The 21,614-nt window shown below is 50.2% G+C and overlaps 1 protein-coding gene and 1 long non-coding RNA gene across 6 annotated transcripts in view; one reads left to right on the top strand and one right to left on the bottom strand.

Moving 5' to 3' along the window:
* Positions 1-21,614, top strand: part of LOC129212992 (uncharacterized) — a 154,661-nt gene that overhangs the window by 113,503 nt on the left and 19,544 nt on the right. For 2 of the 5 annotated variants that reach the window (XM_054842266.1, XM_054842261.1), the window contains exon 1: positions 20,869-21,059. The exons of 2 other annotated variants lie outside the window; for them this stretch is intronic. In XM_054842266.1, the coding sequence (XP_054698241.1) occupies positions 20,967-21,059 (93 nt within the window). In that variant the 5' untranslated portion in view covers positions 20,869-20,966. Of the gene's footprint in view, positions 1-20,868; positions 21,060-21,614 lie in introns of those variants that run through there. One more of the 5 variants, XM_054842263.1, reaches the window with a different exon arrangement.
* Positions 666-9,576, bottom strand: LOC129212993 (uncharacterized). Its single transcript, XR_008579333.1, has 5 exons — positions 9,516-9,576; positions 8,847-8,966; positions 6,636-6,688; positions 6,322-6,551; positions 666-973 (listed from the first exon to the last, which is right to left on the bottom strand). It is a non-coding gene; the product is annotated as an uncharacterized LOC129212993 (long non-coding RNA).

Below are 21,614 nucleotides of genomic sequence, written 5' to 3'. Positions count from 1 at the left end.
GGCTTACCTTCTCTGCACTGTAATGTGGCGTCAGCTGCCTGGGCTGCCGAGCAGGTCATCTTGCTCCTCAGCATAGGTGTGATTCCGCCCGTTGGTGGCTCGACAGTCAGCACGGTGCTCCATCCCGTGTAAAAGCACTGTTGTTTCAGCACTGTCAAATTCAAGGTTACTTTTAGTCAAAGCCCTCTGTAGTTGGTTTTCACTCCAAGGCAGGCTCCGTCATGTGGTCTCATGACATCAGTTCTCATGTGGATTTCCCGGTTCTTTCCTAGAAGGGAAAATATTAGACACTTGGGTGAAAATTCACCCTGCTCAGCCTTAGGCACCTCCCTGTGCAGTTTTCTGTACAGGAAAGAGAAAAGATACCTGCCAGAGCATGCGACACATATTGCAGAGAAGAAATTGCCACTGCGCTGCTGCTCTTTCCCTCTCTCTCTGCTGCTCTTTCCCTCTCTCTCCTTCTGTCTCAGGCAACTCAACAGCCCAGCATGTCAGATAGACACCTAAAGCTAGGTACAATGAATCTAGGTTTCAGGGTGCGCAGCTTCATAACTCACCTGTGGAGGTGAACTCGGTCCGTACATGACCTCACCTGGCCGTGTCTACAGCCCGGCTGCCTGCTCTTGGGCACACCACCTGTTTGGGTGAGGGGATGGCGAGGTATTTTAAAGTTAAGAGTCTCATTTGATGTAATGGCACTGAAATCAAGTACGATTAATAGTAAATTTTGCACTGTAGCCACAAATTGGCCGTTTTCTCAAGTGCTTTGATTTGCCAGAGGGAGTCACTTGTGCAGACACTGAGGGGCCCCAAATGGGTCAAGCTTTGTATCAGTCTATGAAATGCTTTGCCAGGACTGAAGAACTGTAGGAGTGATGTGATGGTTTGGTTTTTTTCCTTTTCAGACGATCAGGGAGAAACATTTCTTGTGGTGCCAATCACAGCAGAAAGTCCATAGCAGTATTTGACGGCTCTGCAGCAGAAAGAAGTTACAGTACAGCATTTGAAAACAAAGCTGAAGGAATCTGAGAGCAAACGTAAAGAAAGGTGTATTTGCCTTCAGGAATCCGAGTTAGAAAGATGCATTCAGGAGCATTTAGGGGTGGGGATCCTGAATCGTTGTACTCATTTCTTGACCACCTCAAGTTTTCTTTAAGAAATTTAAATGTGATCAGTCTGATTTGGTTGCTTTCAGGTATTTCAGTTTCATAGCGTGCTCGGTGAATACGTACCGTGCAGTTTAGTTATGAATATGGCTGTCTCTTTTCCCTTTTTTGAACTTTCCCAATAGAATATTTTTCAAGGATAATTTTTTTACCGGTCTGATTTAGCATTGAGACCTTTTATACATGAAACAGTTTCTACGCGCAAGCATGCGTTCCTTTAGTCTCCTGTTGTACCTCACTCGGTGAAATATGACTAGAAATGCCCCCCTTTTCCCCTAATGAAAGCAAAGCTCTTACACAAACCAGTGTGCCTGCTTGTGTTTTGGTTGCTTAGATAGTGAGTGTTTCACAATAGCCCTTTGCATGGACGCTAAGCCAAGAAGGAACGATGCGCGTTACGCAGCAGCAGACAGGTGTCGTCTCTTTTCCTGAAGCTGCACTCTCAGAGCTGGCTCTCCAGCACCACAACTGAAGCGGGCACAAAGGGCTGCTGGCAGGCGTGGAGGAGGCAGCCAGGCAGCTGTTTCTCGTTTTCTCCAGGGCAAGGCAGCAGAGATGGTAAAAAGTTATTGTGTGTTCTGGCAGAGTCCATCGTTTTCCTCTTCACTATTTGATTTGCACTATAAGTTGGTTTGAAAACATGTTCCTTCTTTCCTTTGAATATTATCGTTTTAGAATCATATTGTATTAAAACCCTGACAGTCATTCGAGCCCTTGACAGTCCTATGTATAAATGCATAGTGGGTTAAATTATTGTTTCTTTAATGAATAAACAATAAGTTACACAAATAAACAGCTGTTGCTGGACCTCACCTTCCCTTAGCACCCCTTTCACAGTACCACAAGGACCAGGGATCTGCGTGCGTCTAGCCACGTAACAGATACTCACTCTATCATGTTTCACAGAGCCTGGTGCCAAAATTGCAATTACCCAGCGAGTTCTCCCAGAAGCTAAGTGTCAGGACTGAAAGCCATTGCTGGCCGTCCCCTTCCCTGGGCAGCCCATTCAAAGTCCCACCAAGACCGAGTGGCTTTCCATTCCTGGACGGCTAAGTCTCCACTCGCTCTCGGTAACACTTGCCCAGCACCCAGCTCCAAAGTTGAAAACGTCCAGCGACTGCTCCCACTCAGAAGGTGCCAGGACAGAAAGGTGTTACTGACCCTCGCCTTCCCTTGGCACCCTTTTCACAGTCCCACAAGGACAAGGCCCCACGCTTGTCTAACCATGTCGCAGTTATTCACTCTATCACGCTTCACAGAGCCCAGCTCCAAAATTGAATTTTCCAGCAAGTTCTCCCACAGGGTAACTGCCTGAAGTGAAAGCTGTTGAAGGTCCTCACCTTCCCTTCGTTCCCTGTCACAGTTACACCAACACTGGGGCTCTCGGCATGGTTAGACCTGTAAAGGATACACCATTCACTCCTAGTCTTCACCAAGCTCAGCTCCAAAACTGAAATAATACTGCAAGTTGTCTCAAAGGGTAAGCGCCAGGACTGAAAGCTGCTGATGGCCCGCACCTTCCCTCCATACCCTTTCACAGTACCACAAGGAGCACGGCTCTGAGCTTGTGCAGCCATGTAACAGATTCACTATCACATGTTTCACAGTGCCCAGGTCCAAAATTGAAATAATCCAGAGACTTCTCCCAAAGGGTAAGTGCAGGACTGTAAGCAGCTGAGTGCCCTCACTATGCCATGGCACCCTTTCACAGTCACACCAACGCTGGGGCTCTCCGCATGGTTAGACATGTAAGGGATACAACATTCACTTGCACTCTTCACAGGGCCCAGCTCCAAAATTGGAATTATTCAGCAACTTCTCCCAAAGGGTAAGTGCCAGGAATGAAAGCTGTTGACTAGGGCTCCATGCAATCTGAACTTCCGCTCCCTCCCTGCCGAGTCCATCCAGGACTTCCCTTTCAATAAATCCAATCCCAGAATATTCGTAGGAAGCACTCCCAATACCATAGTGGTCTCGGTGGGGGTGGAGTCTCCTGGCAGCCAGCACTTTACTCGGGCTGTAGGTTGGGGTTTGGAATATCCGAACACATCGGTAACCCATATCTGTTTTGTATCAGGGACAATCCCACTCCAGCCTGCGGTATCAGCATTAAAGCAGACATTTGGGCCCCTGTGTCTACCAGAAAAGTGGCCGGAGTCTTAACGAGACCAAGGGGAAAGGTTATGAGTAGGTCCCGCTGCTCGTTTTCAGTGAACCTTCTAAAATATACCCACTGGTCGTCCCCCGGCTCACTCACTGGGGACAGCGCAAGAAGTTTCCTGACTTTGGAGGGCTGGTGGGCCCCCCCATGGGAGCTGTGGGAGCAGCTGATCTCTGAGGTACAGAGACCTCTGAGGTATGTAGACCTTCCTTCCACAATCGATTTCTTGAGGGCCCCCCCCACAAGGGTCCCATCTCAGGGGCAGAGCATTTTCTCCTCCGTCTTGGTCCTAAGGACCTCTTCTTGTGCCTTCCCCTTCTTCCCAACGTACCCCACACACCAGCCATAACTGATCAATTCCCGTGCAATTTCCCCCCCAGGTAAGACCCGGTCTGCCCTGAGGTCCCATGGCTACAGTGGCTCTTAGTCGGTCTTGGATTTGCACAGCATCAATCTTCAGTGAATCAGGTAACCCTCTAATCAAGGGAGTCATCCTATCCGGATTGGCAAACAACAGCATCGGGGAAGGTTGGCGGGGAGCTAGGCGCCTGTCATGCATTAGTTGGAGGCAAGCCGCCATCTGTACACTCTCTGTAAGCTGGCTTACTCCAGGGGTGGGGATGGCAATAGGATCTCCTCTCTCCAATGGGTCTAACCCTCTGGCCCAATATGCCACCCTCTGGGTCAGGGACCAAGGTTCCCGCTCGTCATCTACGGTCAAAAATACACCGGGACCCCAATATCCCTGAGCCTCTTCCTCTGAAAGCCTTATTCTGTCTCTGCCTGTCAGGGAGACCCTCCACACATATTCAGTCTCAGTTTCCTTAGCCTGCCTACTATATTTTTTTCCTGTAGTTTTGCCAATTCAGTAACAGTATAAGGTATCTCCTTAGTGGTAACGGCGGGTTCTGCATCTTCGTCATCATATACGACTTCAGTTTTAATAAGTGGCCGGAGCTTGGGTGTAGGGTCAGGTTCTGTCACCGTCCTCAGCTCCTCCCATGGGTAGTGAGGGGCAACCTTCCTCGCAATGGGGGTTGGCTTCTTTTGATAAGCTAGAAAATCCTGGTTCACTGTCAAGGTCCCCAGGGAGCTGCAACTTCAGCTCTCTTTCCCTCACAAAAGCATCTCACAGGCTTCAAGTTTTCTGTGAGTCTTTTCTCATCCGCTAACACTTTTCCAGCTAGTTGCCGTTTCACCTGTTCCATTTCCAATTCTGCCTGTAGTTTTCTAACCAGTTCCTGAAGGGACTCATTTGCCTCCCGCTCACCTTGTGTGACAATGCATTTGTCCTTCTGGGCAGCTATCAACGCAGCTCCCAAGACACCACAAACCACAGCCTTTCCCTTTCCAGGCTTAAACTTGTTTCCTTTTGCCAAGTCTCTTATCTGTTCCGCTACAGTTGTTGGGGACTGCCAGTGTCCGTCTGCCCAGCTATGCCCTTTCGGGGTCGGGCAAGCTTTATAGCTCTTTAACAAATCCAACAGCGGGGAGCAGTCAAGATCAGGCTTATCCCGGCTTGCTGTGACCTACTGTCGGAGATTTCAGCTTCAACCAATTATCAGTTCTCCTTTCTTCAGCACTCTGGCTGATATCCCCTTTAGGGAACCTCTTTACCGCTTCTCACAGAGAATCCTGTCCATGATGCCAATTTAATGTCCCATCCCACTCAGTGGATGAGGGTGAGGTTAACTTTTTAATTCTCTGCGCAGTAATCAGGAGTAACAAGAATTACTCTAGAGGTTCAAACAAATCACAAATTTACTTAGAACTTAGCAGAACTACGAAAGATAGTGGCTTGGCAAAAGTTATAACAATACTTAGAACTTAGCAGAACTACAAAAGGTAATTGCTTAGCAAAACTTGTGATGATATTACCCTAATGTGCTGAAAATGAAGTTAGAGACAGAGTGATAGACAGGAAAAGAAAGAGAGAGAGAAAGAGAGAGAGAGAGAGAGAGAAAAGATATCACCACCCTTGGATCCAGCGATGTTCTCTGCTTGTAGTTGTAGTCCTCAGGTGGTGGGTGCACACCGAAAACTTGTTTCCCCTTTTTATAACCCAAAATGCTCCGCACAGGCAGGGGTCTGTCATCACTGAGCAGGCACAGCATGTGCTCAGGAATGTTCCAGAAATAAGTTGGTGGGTTCTGGGTGTCTTGGGGGTCTCACTGACCCCCACTTCAGGGTTGACTGAGTGATGGCCTTTCACAGGCACGCATGCACAGGACACAGATGGTCTTTTGTCTACGTGTTTCAGGAATAGGGGAAGGGGCTCACAAGACGTTATCCCGCCTCTGCAGGTTCTGTCCTTGGCCGAGACGGATGTCTGCCACATTCCCCCGTTATCAGTTTATCCCTGCTTGGGTCAAGATGGATGTCTGCGACATTCACTTGTTATCAGAGCCTTACACAATGCAATACAACACAAAGCACTACAAAACAAGATGGTCTCAGATGGCAGTCAAAACCAATACAGACTGCAGCAATGCAATACAACACCAGAACAATGGATGTGTGAGAAACCAGGCTTTAAGACCCAAGCCCCTAAGGATGAAACATGCTATGGAATCTCTGTGGAAGATGATCTTCCAAGAGCAGAGCTGTCAGTCTGGCCCAGACCATCTCTGCAAAGGCAACCCTGTGGAAACATCTGTGATGCAAAACACGCTTTAAGCTCTGATCACGAGATAAGCGCTTGATGGGCTTTATTCTGAAGTGGCCAGGCGTTACAGACCCTATGGATGCTTGCCGAGGTGTGTGCCAAGTGCAGAGAGCCCGTGGGGCAGAACGTAGAGACTTGCCATAAGGCACCATATACAAGAAAGAGTACAGATAACACAAGTGACAGACACAGACAGAGGCCAGAACGTTCACATCCAGGACCACTATCTGCCCCTAGACTTCAGACAGACTAAGTATCCCTCTCTGCAACCCTGACGTTAAACCCCCCGCTGGCCCCACCCCGCCCACCGCTTTTGCCCCTTGAACTACCTTTCAGAGGGCAGGGTCCAGAATCCATCCTCATCGGGAACACGTCACCTAACCGGGAGGCTCCCCTATCCACCGCATTCCTCTTCATCGCTGGTCACCGACACGTCAGCTGGCGTCGACCTCCGCCGCGATGATGCCCTCCTCGGAAACATCTTCCTCTCTCCTGCCCCTTTACCTCGGCCGCTCAGAGTCAGATTCTTCGGTTTGCCGTGCCGAGGCCTGACCCCCACCTGTTAAACGACCGGGTATGATTTTAGCTATGTCGATAATATGACACCTCAGAAAAATGCTACTTCAGCACGTCAGTCACTCACCTTGCTTAAGTCCATTCTGGTGTGGATATCCTGCTTCGCACATTGATTTGCACCTAGAAGATAAAGTTACTGTCAAAACTGAGATGATGGATGCGCAAGAAGCCTGTCTTCAAGACCTAAGAATGTAAGGATGCAGGGAAGAAGGGCCAGTCCCTGAAAATGGATTGCTGGAGTGCAGAGCTGCTGACGCAGCCTGGAATTATGCTGCAAAAGGGGACTGACTGGAAACTTCCAAGACACAAGACCGATCCATGCTGTAACGTTGCTATGCGAGAAGAGAAGCACCTGAGTGGCACAATGCCAATGAGTATGGGCATTCGAGACCCTAGGGGTGGCACCCAAGAAGTGTGCGGTGCTCCTTGAGCGCAAAGAGGACACTGAGACCCAAGGAAGGTCTAAGACACAGAAGACAAGCTACACAACACAAACACAGGCTGGAACTGCCCTGCCCGGCACACTCTAGCACCATGCTGACAAGTAACCCGCTCCCTTCGACTGCTCAAAGGGGACTACTCCCGGACAGCCCTCTCCCCTACACTAACTTTAAACGCCTCACTCCCCACAGCTCCCAACCTTGTCCCCTCCTCCTCTCAGCCCCTCCCCAGCCCTGGTCCCTCAACTTAGCTTTCAGAGTGCCAGGGATCGGAATCCATCCTCAACAAAAAAAACCCACCCCACACATTGGCTAACTAGGAGGTTCGGCAGGAGGTTCCTCTCTCACCCTTTGGCACACGACTCGTCCCTCTGCATCTGCAAAAACCAGCATTGAACAAATCACCCAGATGCAGAGCAACAGCTTAACAATTCCAAAGGTCTTGTTTCCATTTAGGAATATCACCTGGAGTCCAACAACAGCCTGCCATTAAGAAAAATCAAAACAACATTAAACTCTAAGCATACAAGCCTTAACACCTTTGAGATTCAATCTGTTCAACCAGCACTCCAGCAGCCTCTCCCAGAGAGTTCCCGTCATCCCTTCGGCATCCTCACCTGCTACTGAGGGCTAGTTGCTCTGAGGTGGACTGTAAGGTTTGTAACTGAACACTCTAGGTACAGCAACATGAGCCGTAGGCTCTTATTGTTATTCTTTCCCTGACTAAAAATTGCTATGCCCCTGGCAGAGCCACCTCCAACCCAGGCACGTGTGCAGACTGGCACTGCACACAAGACGAATGATTTGACCCAGAGGCACAGAAAGACTCTTGGGCAAGAGGAATCACTCCAAAGCGAAGATGCCTTTAGGTGAGAAGTCCTAGGGGGCTGAGAGGAAGAATCTACAGCTGCCCCAGAAGTCAAGCACCACAGCCCGTGACAAAAAAAGATACATCTGCAACTCTGACAATGAATGCATGAGAAGCCAGGCTCTAGGACCTAAGACCAAGAGGATGCAAGGAAGAAGTAGTCCCAGAAAAGGTCTCCATGAAAACAGACTGCTTGACAGCAGATATGCTAACACATCCTGGATCACTGCTGTGAGAGAACACCTTCCATAGACTTCTGAGACTCCAGACATGCAAGACAGATCTGTGCATTGAGCATCTAACACAAGAAAGGAAGCACTCAGCTGGCATTATGCTGATGCATTGAGGCGCATGAGACCCTCAGCATGGCTACCAATGTGCCCGCCTAGCACAAAAAAACCAACAGGAACATCAAGACCTGAGTAAGATGTGGTATAGTACAGAGAAAACAAGTGACAAACTACCTCCTTACCTACAAAGCCCATTAGGGAACTACAGAAGTAGTCAGCCTATGGAAAAAACACAGTAATTGTGACATGGTGACTCAAAGATCTTTTAGATCACCTTAAGACTACAGAAACTGGTGCTAAAAACACAACAGATCAACAAGAATAACAGAACGTAACTGCCGCAACTGATACTAGAGCAAACTTCATTGCACGCTTAAGGACAAAGGTAAAATTGGAATACAGAAAAAGCTCACGGGCCTGGGACTGCGATAAAAGAAAGATCCCTGGCTGGAGATTGTTAGGAGCACAAATAATACATATCCTCTTCTCCAAGAAACTCCAGGGAAGACAGTGACACAAACCTGTGCTGCAAATAAGTGCCTAGCCGATGTCTCTAACAATGACTGTGACATCTAGATGGACAGCAAAGCTATGAATACAAAATTAAGTCAGGAATGAAGAAAGTAAAAGGCACAGAGAAGCAGAGACCTCAGAGTTCACGAGGGTATATTTTAACGTACCTCATGCTTTACCAGACGAGACTCTTCTGACGTTCAGGCCTGCACACTGTGATGCAGAGGGCCAGGTGGTTTACACTGCCTCTCTCATGACTGTTGTACCTCCCATCAGCTATGGAGAAACTGAAACGGAACAGACCTCATCAACAACCCAATCCAACTGCAAAACAAACCTGAGAACGGCTGATGAACCCTCCTCCCTTTCCCAGCCATCCCGCAGTCCCAAAACTTTAGAAACTCCTCTTCTCCTGAACTCTCAGGGAAGGAATCCCACTCCTTCCTGACAGCTCCTTCCCTGTATTTGCACCCCTGAACCCCCTGAGTCAGCCGCTCTTCTGAGCTGTGCCCTGCATTCTGCAGGCAACTCCCATCTTCCCTGCAAACTCTGGGCTCTGCTACAGGCCCACAAAATAAGCAAAGTCCTGACACTTACGATCTATGAAGAGCCTGCCGGAAGCTGCAAAGCTTCCAGTAACAACACGGTACTCCATGGGTGATTGGGAAAAGCAATGAGCTGTCCTGTACCCTGAAAGATGCTATGCCTTACATCCTTACTGCTTTCTTGAGAAATGCTAAAACTCCATGCACAGATGCATACAAGATGCTCACCCTGACCTCTAATAAATAATCTCACCATCAGGCCTATTAAGGGAGGTAATACCAGCAGCTTACACAGTATACAGAAAAACTGGTGAAAAAACAAGGTTCCATCTTCAATAAAGTCAGGAACTCCAGTCAAACACAATGCACCTAGAAGAATAAAAAAAAAAAGCATACTATTAAATCATCTTGCAAACACCTGAACACTCAATACAAAATTATTGACCTGGGCGGAAAAAAAACCCAAACCCCAAAGAAACCACCAAACGAAAAACTCACACACAATACAACCCAACAAAAAAAAAAGCTGCATACAAGTGTACTTTCTACACTGTATGCTGGTTAATCTTGATTAGTCCTGAAGCCCTTACTTCAGACACCTCTGCTTCCATAAATGTCAAAACACATTTGCCCAGAGAGCTGAGCCAGCTCAAAAGCTGCCATTGACTGACGGAACAGCAGAGCACTGACACCAGAAGCGCACAGCAGCAGAATGAGCTCCCTGGTGAGGGGCCTCATCATATACCCGGGCCCCGTCCACCGCCCTTCCCACGATCCCCTGGGAAAGGAGCTGGGCCAACCGCCGGAAGGCAGAAAGGTGGCCAGAGGAGCTGTAAAGAAAATAAAATGTTACTGGTAGCCATTGTTCTTAGGGGAAAAGGTGGCATTTTATATGTTTTGTTTGAATCGTTTTGGTATGGTTTCTTCTGGTGTGTTCTACCTGTGATATCATTTGGAAAGCGTGCAACTCATCTAAAGATATCATTGTCTTCATTTGTGGGCTGGTAATGGACTTTTTGGTATCAAATGACTGATGCCTCAACAGACCTTTCTGATAGCAAACCAGTTCCCAATCAGCAAGCTTATGTACTTTTTTAGATCAGGTAATAACAAAAACCAAATGTGTTCAGGATATATTTACTTTACAGTCATTACATTTTTCTTCTTGTCAAGTATTTTTCCTTCTATGCTAGGAAAAGATTACTATTTGTATAATTCAGTTCTGTCAAACCTGAAATTCTCCATGTCATTTATTATGCATTTCATTGCTTGGCCTTAAACTGCTGCACCTGTGTACATTGCTATATAACTGTTCTCTGTATCTGGCTATATTAAGAAAGAGGAGAAATTGAGGCCACAGATGGTGTAAGGATGAGTTATTGCTCTGAAAAGGACAGTGATTGTAGGAAGACCTACATATTCAGTTCTAATATTCAGTTTGTAGTTTTGGTTAATGTCCTGGGTTCAGCTAGGATAGAGTTAATTTTCACCAGAAGCTGGGATTGGCCTCAGCCAGGACAGGTGACCCAAACTAGCCAAAGGGGGTATTCCATACCATATGATGTCATGCTCAGCATAAAAGGGACCTAGTCGGGGAGGGGCGGGGCAGCTCCAGGACGCGTGGCTCGGGGACAGTCCGGCTTTGGCACTATCAGTATTCATAACAAATTGCCTGCACGTCAGGCTGTGTCGCAACCTGTCTTAGCTTAGGATCTAAGCAAGCCTTTTCCTTCATCCACAATTAGAAATTCTTCTGCAGCCGAGTTTACTTCAAATGCATCTACGATGTCAGTTGCTACTAACGTTTCCAAACAGGAAGTTCCTGATGAAATTTTTGTTGAGACGCCAGTGAATGGAAATCCTAAATTCACCTCTGATAATGCAGTCCCTCATGCTACAGAATCTTCAGGAAAACCTGAGGAGCTGAAGGACTTGTTTGAAAGGAATTACAACATAATACCTTGCAATGTACTTTTGATTGGAAAGGTAGCTCATACATTGCAGAATTCCCATTCTTCCTGTCAGAATGCTGAAGAAGAAAGATCACAGTGTGAGCTGCCAAAAAATGATTCACTAAATGGTGCGATTAGTTTAGATAATGAATCTAAAGAAAATGGACTGAAACGTGATGATTCCGCTTGCCAAGTCCAACCTGTTAAACCTTCTGATATTTTTCTTTTCTACAACAAATGAACTTCTTGAAACAGTAAGCTATGTTTGTTCCATCTAGAATTTCTCACCTACGATGTATTCGGTATTCAGGAGCATTATAATGTGAAATACCAAGAAAACACACACCGCAAATTTCATCATAACAGTTTGTGCTATTACCCCATGATAACTTGCAGAGCTGAGCTGACATATGAGCACATGTCAACTTAAGAGAAGTTCAGCTGAGATAATACGTCATAAGCTTCATAAAGTATATTGGGGGGGGGGTGAGCGGGGTGATGTGTAAAATGAGGATAGAGCATAGAACTCAAAATGATCCTGTTTAACACCTAATGCAGAAATTTTGCAAACAGTAGTTTTCGACTAAAGATGGTATTTTGTCTGTCTCTCAACTTCTGTGCTTTAACTGTAGATGCCTATAGCTTTGATGCCAGTTCCTGAAAAAATAATCTTAGAATCTCTCACATACAGCCAGCTGAACAGCTTGACAGAGGACATAAGCTAAAATGAGCATACTCCGAGTAAAACAAGATTTCATACAAGTTTATCATTGTTTTACCTGCTGCCATGAATGAAAGGTGTTTGACACAGTTCTGATTTAGTCAATTCAGAATTTCTTAATAGCATGAGGCAGTGCTTAATGACTGACTGATTTTAAAGATTTACAAGTAATTCAGGAATATATGTTATGATAAAACCAGCAACTTCATTACAGATTTGAAGATGACAAGATTCACACTAACTTACTATAAGGTATCTAAATCAAAGTGTATAGATCGGTAGATAGATGAACATAAAACCTAAGACAAACAGATATTTGGGCCCAGTGATATATGCCACCCACACTCGTAAAGGCAAATGTATGTATTTAGACATGTATATAAGCAGAGAGGTGGATGAAGGAAGCTAGCTTATAGTGAGGATTTCCCTCTTCGAGTTTAGAGTAAATACTCACAATGCATCAGCATTCCTCAGCAGGTGACAGCTGGGACTCGAGAAGGCTGGAAGCTAGCTTATAGTTAAAATTTCCCTCTTTGAGTTTAGACTAAATACAACGTATTGGCATTCCTGAACAGGCCATAGTTGAGACTCAAGAACACTGGCTCTGCCCTGGCAGATGATTCGCACAAAGTTTGCGCCTGAGAGGTGTCTCAGCTTAGGTGGGATACTGGTCACAGTGTGCTGCGATCGAGGAGAGCTCCAAAGGGTCTCACTTAGAAGCGCTATTTACAGGGTCTGAGAAAATTGACTTTTGTCAGGTACTTTTCACCTCGGCCCAGCTCAGATGACGACATATTCTGGTACCTTCCACCAGTTGCGCAGACTCAGAACTTTTCTGATACCCCCCCTTTTGGGCCACAGCTCAGGCACAGGTGCACAGGTTGTCAGGATTGTCACTACTGTTCCCAAGTAATGAGGGAACAAGCATGTTACAGTTCGAGCACAGATTTACCAGATTGTTACCGTTACCAAGGAAGCAAGAACCGGGCACATTAAGGGGGTGCCTTAACGCTCTGGTCTGCTGCTCAGGTATGCGGCCTAGAAAAGGCGGGGAGAGATTGCGCCAAGTACCAAGCAGCTCAAGGGAGCGGGGGTTGCACCACCACACCTGCCTACTAATACTATTTAATAGAAAGATTTCAATCAGTACAGAGAATTCCACACTGTACATCAAGTGTTGCACCGAGCGTATATTATTCTGATATTAAATACTGGCAGATGCCTCTTGGAAAACTTTCAACTTTTCAGAGAACATTTTGTGCATTTTTTTCCATTGTCTGGAATACTTTTTCTATTCCTCTTCCCCTTTTTTCCACCCTAGGATAAGCGAATGTAAATTCCCACCTTCTGCTCTGCCATTTGGCAGAGAGGGAAATCCATGTGTTTACTTTTTTGTAGTTGGGAGGAGAGCAAATATAGTGGGTTTGGCTATCGATGTCATTTAGAGCAGCAAGTGGAGGGAGACAGATGTGTTGGGTATGCTTTTTTTAATGCAATACTTGCAGAAGCAAGAGGAAAAAAAAATCCCTCTTCTCTGGGAGCTGAGGAAGTTGGAAACAATAGGTTTCTAAAGGGAATGTCTTTCAGAGTTTTCCAGTAGCCACCAAGTTTTTTACTAAAGGGGATTTTACTCCTAACATTCATCTTTTAGATGGACTTTCTCAAGTGAAAAACGTGGGTTTATTTTGTGCAGTGCCCCTGGACCTCAGAAATCTTCTGAGAATGATGCTCTAATGGAAACTGTAGTGATGGAAGCACAGTTTGCCTGTGAAGAATTGAGGAAGGTTCCTTCCAACTTTAGCTGTGAGGCTGGGAAACTTTTTACTCAGTCGGATTCTGAAACTACTCCTACCAAAGAAGCAGCTGCTGAAAGTATTATAACAAAAGCCGATAATACGCATCCCAATATCATTGGTCAGCACAAGGTCAGGAAAAATCCTTGGACACTGAAGGTTAATTCCTTGGGCAGTGTGAGTCTGAAGACAGTACAGATAAAGACAAACCAAGAAGATCAAAAGAACCTGAACTGATTTCAAAAGAAATTACTTTGTACATCAAAGGATCTCCTGAGAGCAAAGAGAAATTAGGACAAGCTTCCTCTATAAAGTCTGCCATTGAATGTATTTTTAAAAAACTTGCATCTCTAGATGTTACAGATGAATGCCAAGATACAAAGGACATTTCTAACACCTATGTAGAGGTACCACCTATTAATGACTCTTCTGTTACGAAGCTGGATAAAGTTTTGGAGAGCGCATTTGCTAGAGAAAATGAGGGACTGAGTTTTGGGGGGTTAGGGGGGCGTCCGGGGGTGTCTCAGAGAGAGACTATTTCCCAGCCCAATTGAGGCACCCCAAATGTGCCTTTACACGGGATTCTTATACGTTTCAATTGTTCAGGTACAAGGCGACTTGACTAATGCACCCACACTACCAATTACCAATCATAGTCCCCAACATGGCCAATATCCCTGACGTTTCTGACAGCACCACCTTCTGCAACTCCAACTTCTTGGAGTACAAGGCAGAAGGCAATTGTCCCAAGGACCGAGTGGCAGCAGCGATGCTGGGGGACACCAATCCCTGCTGGCAGGGGGTGGCAACACCTCCCTTGCTGGACCCCAAGAGGAAGTAGGCAAGGGTAGAGGCGGTCCTCCTCACCTAGCTGCCAGAGATTCCTGGGGAGCCTTCTCAGGAGACACTCCTATGGAGACTTCAAAGGAGAGCCCTAGAGAGAGCCCGCTGAAGGGTTGCCCAGAGGGCAAGTCTCAGAAGGGTCCCCCAGGGAGTCCTCCAGAGAGTCCCTGGAAGGATTTCCTGAAAGGTCCTCCGGAGAGTCCCCTGCTGAACCCTCCAGATCCCACTGCTGAGTCCTCTGGCCAGCCCCCTCACTGCCCCCCAGTGTCATCTGCCCTGCCTGGTAGAGGAGGCTCTGTGGAAGCAGCCCCAGGTGGTTTTGACCTGCTTGCCGCTGCCACCAGGCGTTGCCTTATGGCGAGTGGTGCCCAGATCAGGCAAGGCAGGCGGCAAGCGGGCCAAGTGCCCCACGCCAGCTTGCACCCCCAGGGCTCAAGAGACCTCCCGGTGGGACAGCTTGCCACCCAAGAAGAAGATAGTGGTGTGCTGGGGGGCAAAACACTCAAAAACCCTGGGGGAGGGGAAGCTAGAAAGGCATGGCAGCAGGTGGAAGTGGACAGCAGGCGGGCAGCAGCAGGCAACATGCAGGCGGCAGCAAGCGCAGGGTATCTGAGGACACCAATGTGCCCACCTTCGTGCTCGAGCACCCCAGATGCCCTGGGGATGCTGGGCAGGGGCAAAGCACCTCGCGCCCACTGCCCGCCTGCCAACCCCACCCCCTGCTGATTGAGAAGGCATGGAGCATGGATCCCCACAACATGCAACCCCAGGACAGGCTGCTGCACAAAAAAGTCCTGGCCAAAATGCTGTGGGGCCTGGCGATGCCCCACACCGACCTGAGGGCGCGCTTGTTGAATGCCATCAAGTGTTTCCACCCACTGGCCCAAAGAGGGAAGGCGGTGGGCCTGGTATGCAAACCACCTGACCTGCACCCCAGGGTCCCCAATCCCCTACCAGGGGCCCTGAGACCAAGTGCAAGGCTGGCTGCCTCCAAGCCCCCGGCTGATGGCAGGGAGACAGCACCGGCATCGAGCAACAAGGCACACACCGACACTGCTGCCAAACCCAAGCAGCTGAGTTGGCTGTGCCTGTCACCCATGGGGTGCCAAACCCCACAGGACAGGCTGCCACAGCAGCTGTTCATGCTGCCGCAGCTGCCACACCCTCCCACTGCCTCTGGGCTATCGCCTAGGCCCTGGGTGGGTGGGGGGGATCATGGCTGTGCCCACCCTGCTGGACGAGCAGGAGTAGTCAGTGCCATCACACCTGAGCAGCAGCCTGAGTGGGAGCACATGAAGAAGCTAGCACAGGAGGAGCGGCAGCGGGTGGCCCTGCAGATGTCACTGGACCAGCTACAGCTTTTTGTGCAGAGGGAGAATGACATGGAGATAGCCAACAAGCACAGCTACCCATAACCCGCCACTCCAGCACCGTCCCTCACAGCACCTACGTGCAGAGGACATCTGCAGGCAGTGCTCCAACCCCGGCCCTCTCCCAGATCCCTCTTCCTTGCTTCATTCATTAAAAGAGTTGGGTCTTTGCTTTGCAGCCCCTCTCTGCCTGTAGTCATTTGTGCAGTGGGGGGGTGGGGGGGCAGGGCGTTAACACAGCCCCTGCCCACCCTGTGATTGGCTAGGCTGGGCTGGGGATGGACACTGAGAGCAATGGGCAGGTGGGCCATCACTCTGGGTTGCGGGCGCCCATGGGTGAAACCCCGCTGATGAGCATCAACACCAGGAGGATGGAGGCCTCCATCACTGCCCCAGTGCCGGAATCACTGCGCCGGTACCAGCGTCATCGCTGACCCAGCACCAGCATCACTGCTGGTGAGCTGGGTCTGTCCCTGGGAAGGAGCCGCGGCCACCCTGGGGGCCAGGCAGGGACTGGCTGAGGGCAGAAAACTGAGCTCACGCCAGGGCAGCGGGCGGGCATCAATGGACGGCACCTGCATGCCAACATCCCGGAGCCGGCACTACACTGGCTGCCCAGCTTGCTCCACCCCCTCTTCGGCCTCATCTGACACTGCCTGGACCTCATCTGGCAAAACCCCCAGCCCACAGGTGAGCCCCAAGTTGATGGCACAAAAAATTCACAACTGGCCCATGCCAGCCAAGGGGAGAGGCAAGGTCGCAAAGTATAGAATTACAGGGGCAAATATTTTTCCATGCACATGCAGTGTCCGAGCCAATTGGTGCACCCCAAATGTGTCTTTACATAAGGCTCTTATACTCTTCAATCATTCAGGTACAAGGCGACTAAGGACTAGAACCCACACTACCGATTACTATTCAGAGTCAAACTGCAAAGCAACTCTAGTTTTGCAGCATTCTTGCTGATTGTCTATTGAGCCAGATGTCCCTGGAGTCAGTCCTCCCTGAAGTATTGATCTACGATGCTGGATGATGCTGGGAGGGTTTCAAAGATGTGTCAGAGGGGCTAGGATGCTGGTGTTATCTTGGTTGACACGGGGTATTCTTTATCCTTCATGGACAGCTCTAAGCTTCCCAGAAGCAAAGTCCTTCTTTCTAGGGCTGGGCTGTCCTTTAGTTTCTTTTACTTCAGCATAAACAATACCAAAGTGTCCTGGTTTTGGCTAGGATAGAGTTAATTTTCACAAGGAGCCAGGACAGGTGAGCCAGGCTGGCCAGGGGGGCTATTCCATACCATGTGACGTCACGCTCACCATAAAAGGGGGCTAGTCACAGAGGGGCGGATTCAGCGTGGCTCCGGGATGGGCTGAGCATCCGGTCGGTCATCGATCGGTAAATTGCTTTCTGTTATCACCCATTGTGAATATCTGTTATCAGTACTGTTGTTGATTGTTTCCCTCTCCCTTTGCTGTCCCAGTAAACTGTCCTTACCCCAACCCACAAGGCTTTGCCTTTCTTTTTCCATTCTCCTCCCCACCCCACCAGGGGAGGAGTAAGCGAGCAGCTGCGTGGTGCTCAGCTGCCGGCTGGGGCTAAACCACATCACAAAGTCTCCAGGAAAACTCTACTACCTCATCACATTACAGTGTATCATGTGAACTCATTGTGTGTGTGTGTATATATATATATATACAAACAAAGCTAATACACTTTCATAATATAAAGACTGGTTGATTAAATAGTTAGGGAAAGGAGTTTTCATCACATGCCTTACAGGTCCCACCAGCCAGGGCCCCAAAAAGCCAGTGATGGGGTGATGGAGCATCAGCAAAGATGCCATCCGGGGAGGATTGGTCTCTTTTAGTGATTAGATTTGTTGCTGCAAATCAGAAGTCCCCCTGCAGCGCTCAGGGCATTTCAGCGTTCCCAGTAGAGCCATCCCACAGCATTTCATCTCGCTGCCTGCTAGGGGGTTTCTCTGCTGGGGACAGCTCCCTCTTACCTGCCCTCCAGCAACCAGACCCAATTTGAAGCTCAGGACATGTATGGCGCTGAAACACCCTGCTCCCAGCACCTCTGGGGCACCCATCCTGCTGTGCGGTGCTCTAAGTATGCTCTGTTCTTCTTAGGCTTCCCCAGGAGCAGGTGAAGAAGACACTGGCTACTATGGCCCCACTGGAAGCGGAGCTGCCTGTACAAGCCCAGCACATCCTCCAGCAGGTGAGCCAGGGGAGGATTAGCTCTCGGTGGGAGGGATGACCAAATTCCCCACAGCCAGAAAGAAATAAAAGGGAAAGGGGATCTGCAAGAGGGGAAGGGGCACCTGAAGCATCCAGCCCTTGTTTCCAAGCCCGACGTTAACCCAGAGCTGGCTGGAGCCCTCCATCTGCCCTCCATGCTGCCTCCCTTCTTCCCAGGAGACCAGCTGCTTCACGAGGAAGAAGCTGCAGCACTTTGCACAGGACCTGCACTGGCTCAGGCACATCAGTACAAACTGGGGGGGGCCAGGGCTGACGGCAACCCCCCGCCACCAGGAACAGCCACTGCAAGGCTCCCCAAGCCCCTCCAGACCCTGACGGCTACCTCTCCTCACACAGCCCAGCGGCGACCTGCATCCTCTCTCCTTGCAGAACACCACCTGCTTTGGCCAGGAATGCTGCTCCTTCTTCCTCATCCCCAACATCACCTTTGCCCTCAGGCTCACCAACCTCTTCTGCCCCATCCATAATTAGCTCATGTCAGCGGCGGGTACAGGCCAGGTGGGCTGCCCATGGACAGAAAGATGTAGGCTCCTCCTCGACCCCACAATATTTTCTCCTTTTCCCTCCACCACTCTGCAGGCTCAGAGGAGACCCGTCCTTTCCATATCTCCTGCGTCACAGCGCTCGAGCTCCAGGCCAGAGGTCTGCTAGCTGCGGTGGCATGCCCTGCACCCCAGGAGCTCCTGTCAAGCTCGTGCCCAAGCCTTGCAGGGCTCCAGGTCCCTCCAACATCTCTTCTTCAGCCTCCTTCAGGCTCTGAGCATCTGTTGAGGACGCTCCCAGAGCCCGGCTGAGCCACGGCACAGGGGAAGGCTCCCCGCAGCTCTCACTAACTGTTGACATACTCCTTGCACTGGCAGTCCCTGCAGGGAAGGATGCTCGCTAGCAGCCCTGTGATGCTTCCCTGCCCCCAGGATGGACCCCCAGCACAGCCCCACCAGCGCTCCCCAGGAAGTGGCACGTGAACGTCATAGACCTTCGCTTCTCCAACAGCAAGGCCAAGGCTGACCTCCGGCCCATAGTAGCGAGTTCTGGATGGCAGGTCCACCATCAGGCCCAGTTCTTCCTTCTGCTCTTGGATTTTCTTCATGAAGTCATGAGGTGAACAGCTCTCCTCTGGATGAAGGCTCTGATTGCAGCTCTGAGAGGAAAGAGTGTGAAGCAGCAGGCATTAAATGTAGGCATGCTGCAATGGGGCAATGGAGGGAGGAGGTCCATGCTGCAGAACCTCCCAAAGATCATCCCTTCAAAGAGAAAGACACAGGCAACCAGCAAAGACAGATGCAGACTGACACACGAGTTACAGTGAGCCAAACCAGAATGCACTCAGGCCCTCACTGCTTTTGGACTGTTCAGCTGAGGGTTTCCAGGACTGACCAACGGCTTGACAGTTGGGGCAAAGCACTGCAGCATGACAAACACACCCAGAAACTGCAGTTCTCCTTTGGCCAAGGTTATAGCACAGGCCTTCAGCTCAAATGGAGGTGAACAAACAGCACTGCCCCCTTCCCAGCCTGGGGAACCTCGCCCACCCTGCTCCCCCACCTCAGGCTGGTACCAGCATCCCCAGGCACAGCAGCACCACCTCATGCTGCTACCATTGCCCCCAGTACCTGCACCCCCCACCCCACTACAAGCAACCCTCACAAGTACCTCTCAGGCACCCCCACAAAGGGACACCCCAGGGGCTCTCTTATGAAAATCTCATTCCCTGACTATTGCACCTATTCGTCTTGAGAGTAGGAAATTGGATCAAGTTCCTTAAGAGACACATACATCTAGTTACATTGTACATCCTTAATTCCTGCTTTCCGAAGGCATGGCTGACCAGCACCCCTATGCTCCAGGACTGCGGTACTCAGCATGCTGTGGGGCGCCTCTTTCCTGCTGCCTCACCCTGCAGGAACACTGTCCCCTGGCCCAGCTCTGCCCCCTCACAGTCCCCATGGCTGCTTCCCTGGGGCTGCCCCTGCCCCACTCCTGGAGCCCAGGGTGAGCAGGGACGAGGAGGAAGAGATAGGGACAGAACAGCAGAGAGAGGTGGGACAGGGTGGTGGAGTGGCAGGGGAGGGAAAGGAACAGGACAGAGGGATGGTGGGAACAAGGAGAGATTTGCAGGGAATGGAGAAGGGAAACCTCTGGTGAGGAACGGGCGGAGGGACAGGGAGAAGGGGATGGAGGGGAAGAGGGCAGAGTGAGGCCAGGAACATGATGATGATCAGCAGGACACAGGGACACAGAAAGCAGAGGAGAGCAGGAGGAAGGACAGAGGGACAGACCGACACAGGCGGGGTCAGAGACAGAGGCAAAAGGATGAGAGGAAAAAGGAAGGGGAGAGGGAAAGGGAGAGGCAGGGACAGAGAGCAGGACACAGGAACGAGAACCAAAAGCACTCGGGCCCAGGGCTGGTGAATTGGGGTATGTGGGTGATGATGGCTCCAGGTCCCTCCCCCCAGGCCCATCCACACTGGGAGATACCTGCTCTTGCTCCTGCAGCACCCCTGGTTCTGGCCCTGGCTGTGGCCCTGGCTCTGGTCTTGGTCCTGGCCCTGGTCCTGGCCCATCTCTCACCCATTTCTCCTCAGGCTGCTTGGTCTCTGCCCCCTCCGGCCCCACCCCAGCTGGCTGTGACTGACAGGCCTCCTCCAACTCTGCTGATTGGCTCAGCTGTGGCCAATGGGGTGGCTGGTACTGGGCGGGCAGAGGCAGCCCTGGCCTTTCCTCAGGGAGGTGCCGTGTGCCCCTTGCTCCTGTGTACCACAGCTGTTCCTCCACCAGCCGGGACACTGGGCCTGCAGAGGGATGGCCTTTGAGAAGGGCCATTTCACCTGGAGCTGTTCTCTCAGCAGAGCAAGGTGTGTGCACAGCTCTGCCATCCCTAAGTGCTCTCATAAGGTCTGGGCCTTCTCAGGGAGGGGAAGGGCAAGGGGGGAGGGGAGGGCAGGGCAGGGAAGAGAAGGGGAGAGGAGGACGGAAGGGGAAGGGAGGACGAAGGGGAAGGGACAGGACAAGAGGGGAGCTTTCCTGCCAAAAGTGCAGGTCTGTGTGTGCTGTCAGCCACAGCCCTGGGCAGGTGGAGCTGCATGATGGGAGCAGCTCGCATCAGCCAGGCCAGCACCTGGCAGGAGACGGGACCCCGCTCCCGGTCACACCGCCTCTGCTGAGCCCAGCACCCAGGGCCTTCCTCAGGCCTTGCCTTCCCCCAGGTGATGAGGAGGAGAGATGCCCTGTCCTGGCATGGACCAGGGCATCCTCTTGTGGCCAGAAGGAAGAACAGAGCCCTCATCACTCATCCCGTGGGGGTTTACCGGTGTCCTTTGCTTCTGTCCCTGGGGCTCCCCAGTGCTGGCAGGCTCCACAAGGCTTCAGGACCAAGCAAATGCCAGGGTGCCAGGGGCTCCTGGGTCTTAGTGGAGCTGTGGGTATCTCCAAAGCCAAGGTGCAGCTTTG

The sequence above is a fragment of the Grus americana genome, chromosome 14 (genome assembly GCF_028858705.1).
Source record: "Grus americana isolate bGruAme1 chromosome 14, bGruAme1.mat, whole genome shotgun sequence".
Lineage (NCBI taxonomy): Eukaryota > Metazoa > Chordata > Aves > Gruiformes > Gruidae > Grus > Grus americana.
The sequence above is the reverse complement of the archived record's forward strand: the minus strand, read 5'-3'. Positions and strand labels throughout refer to the sequence as shown.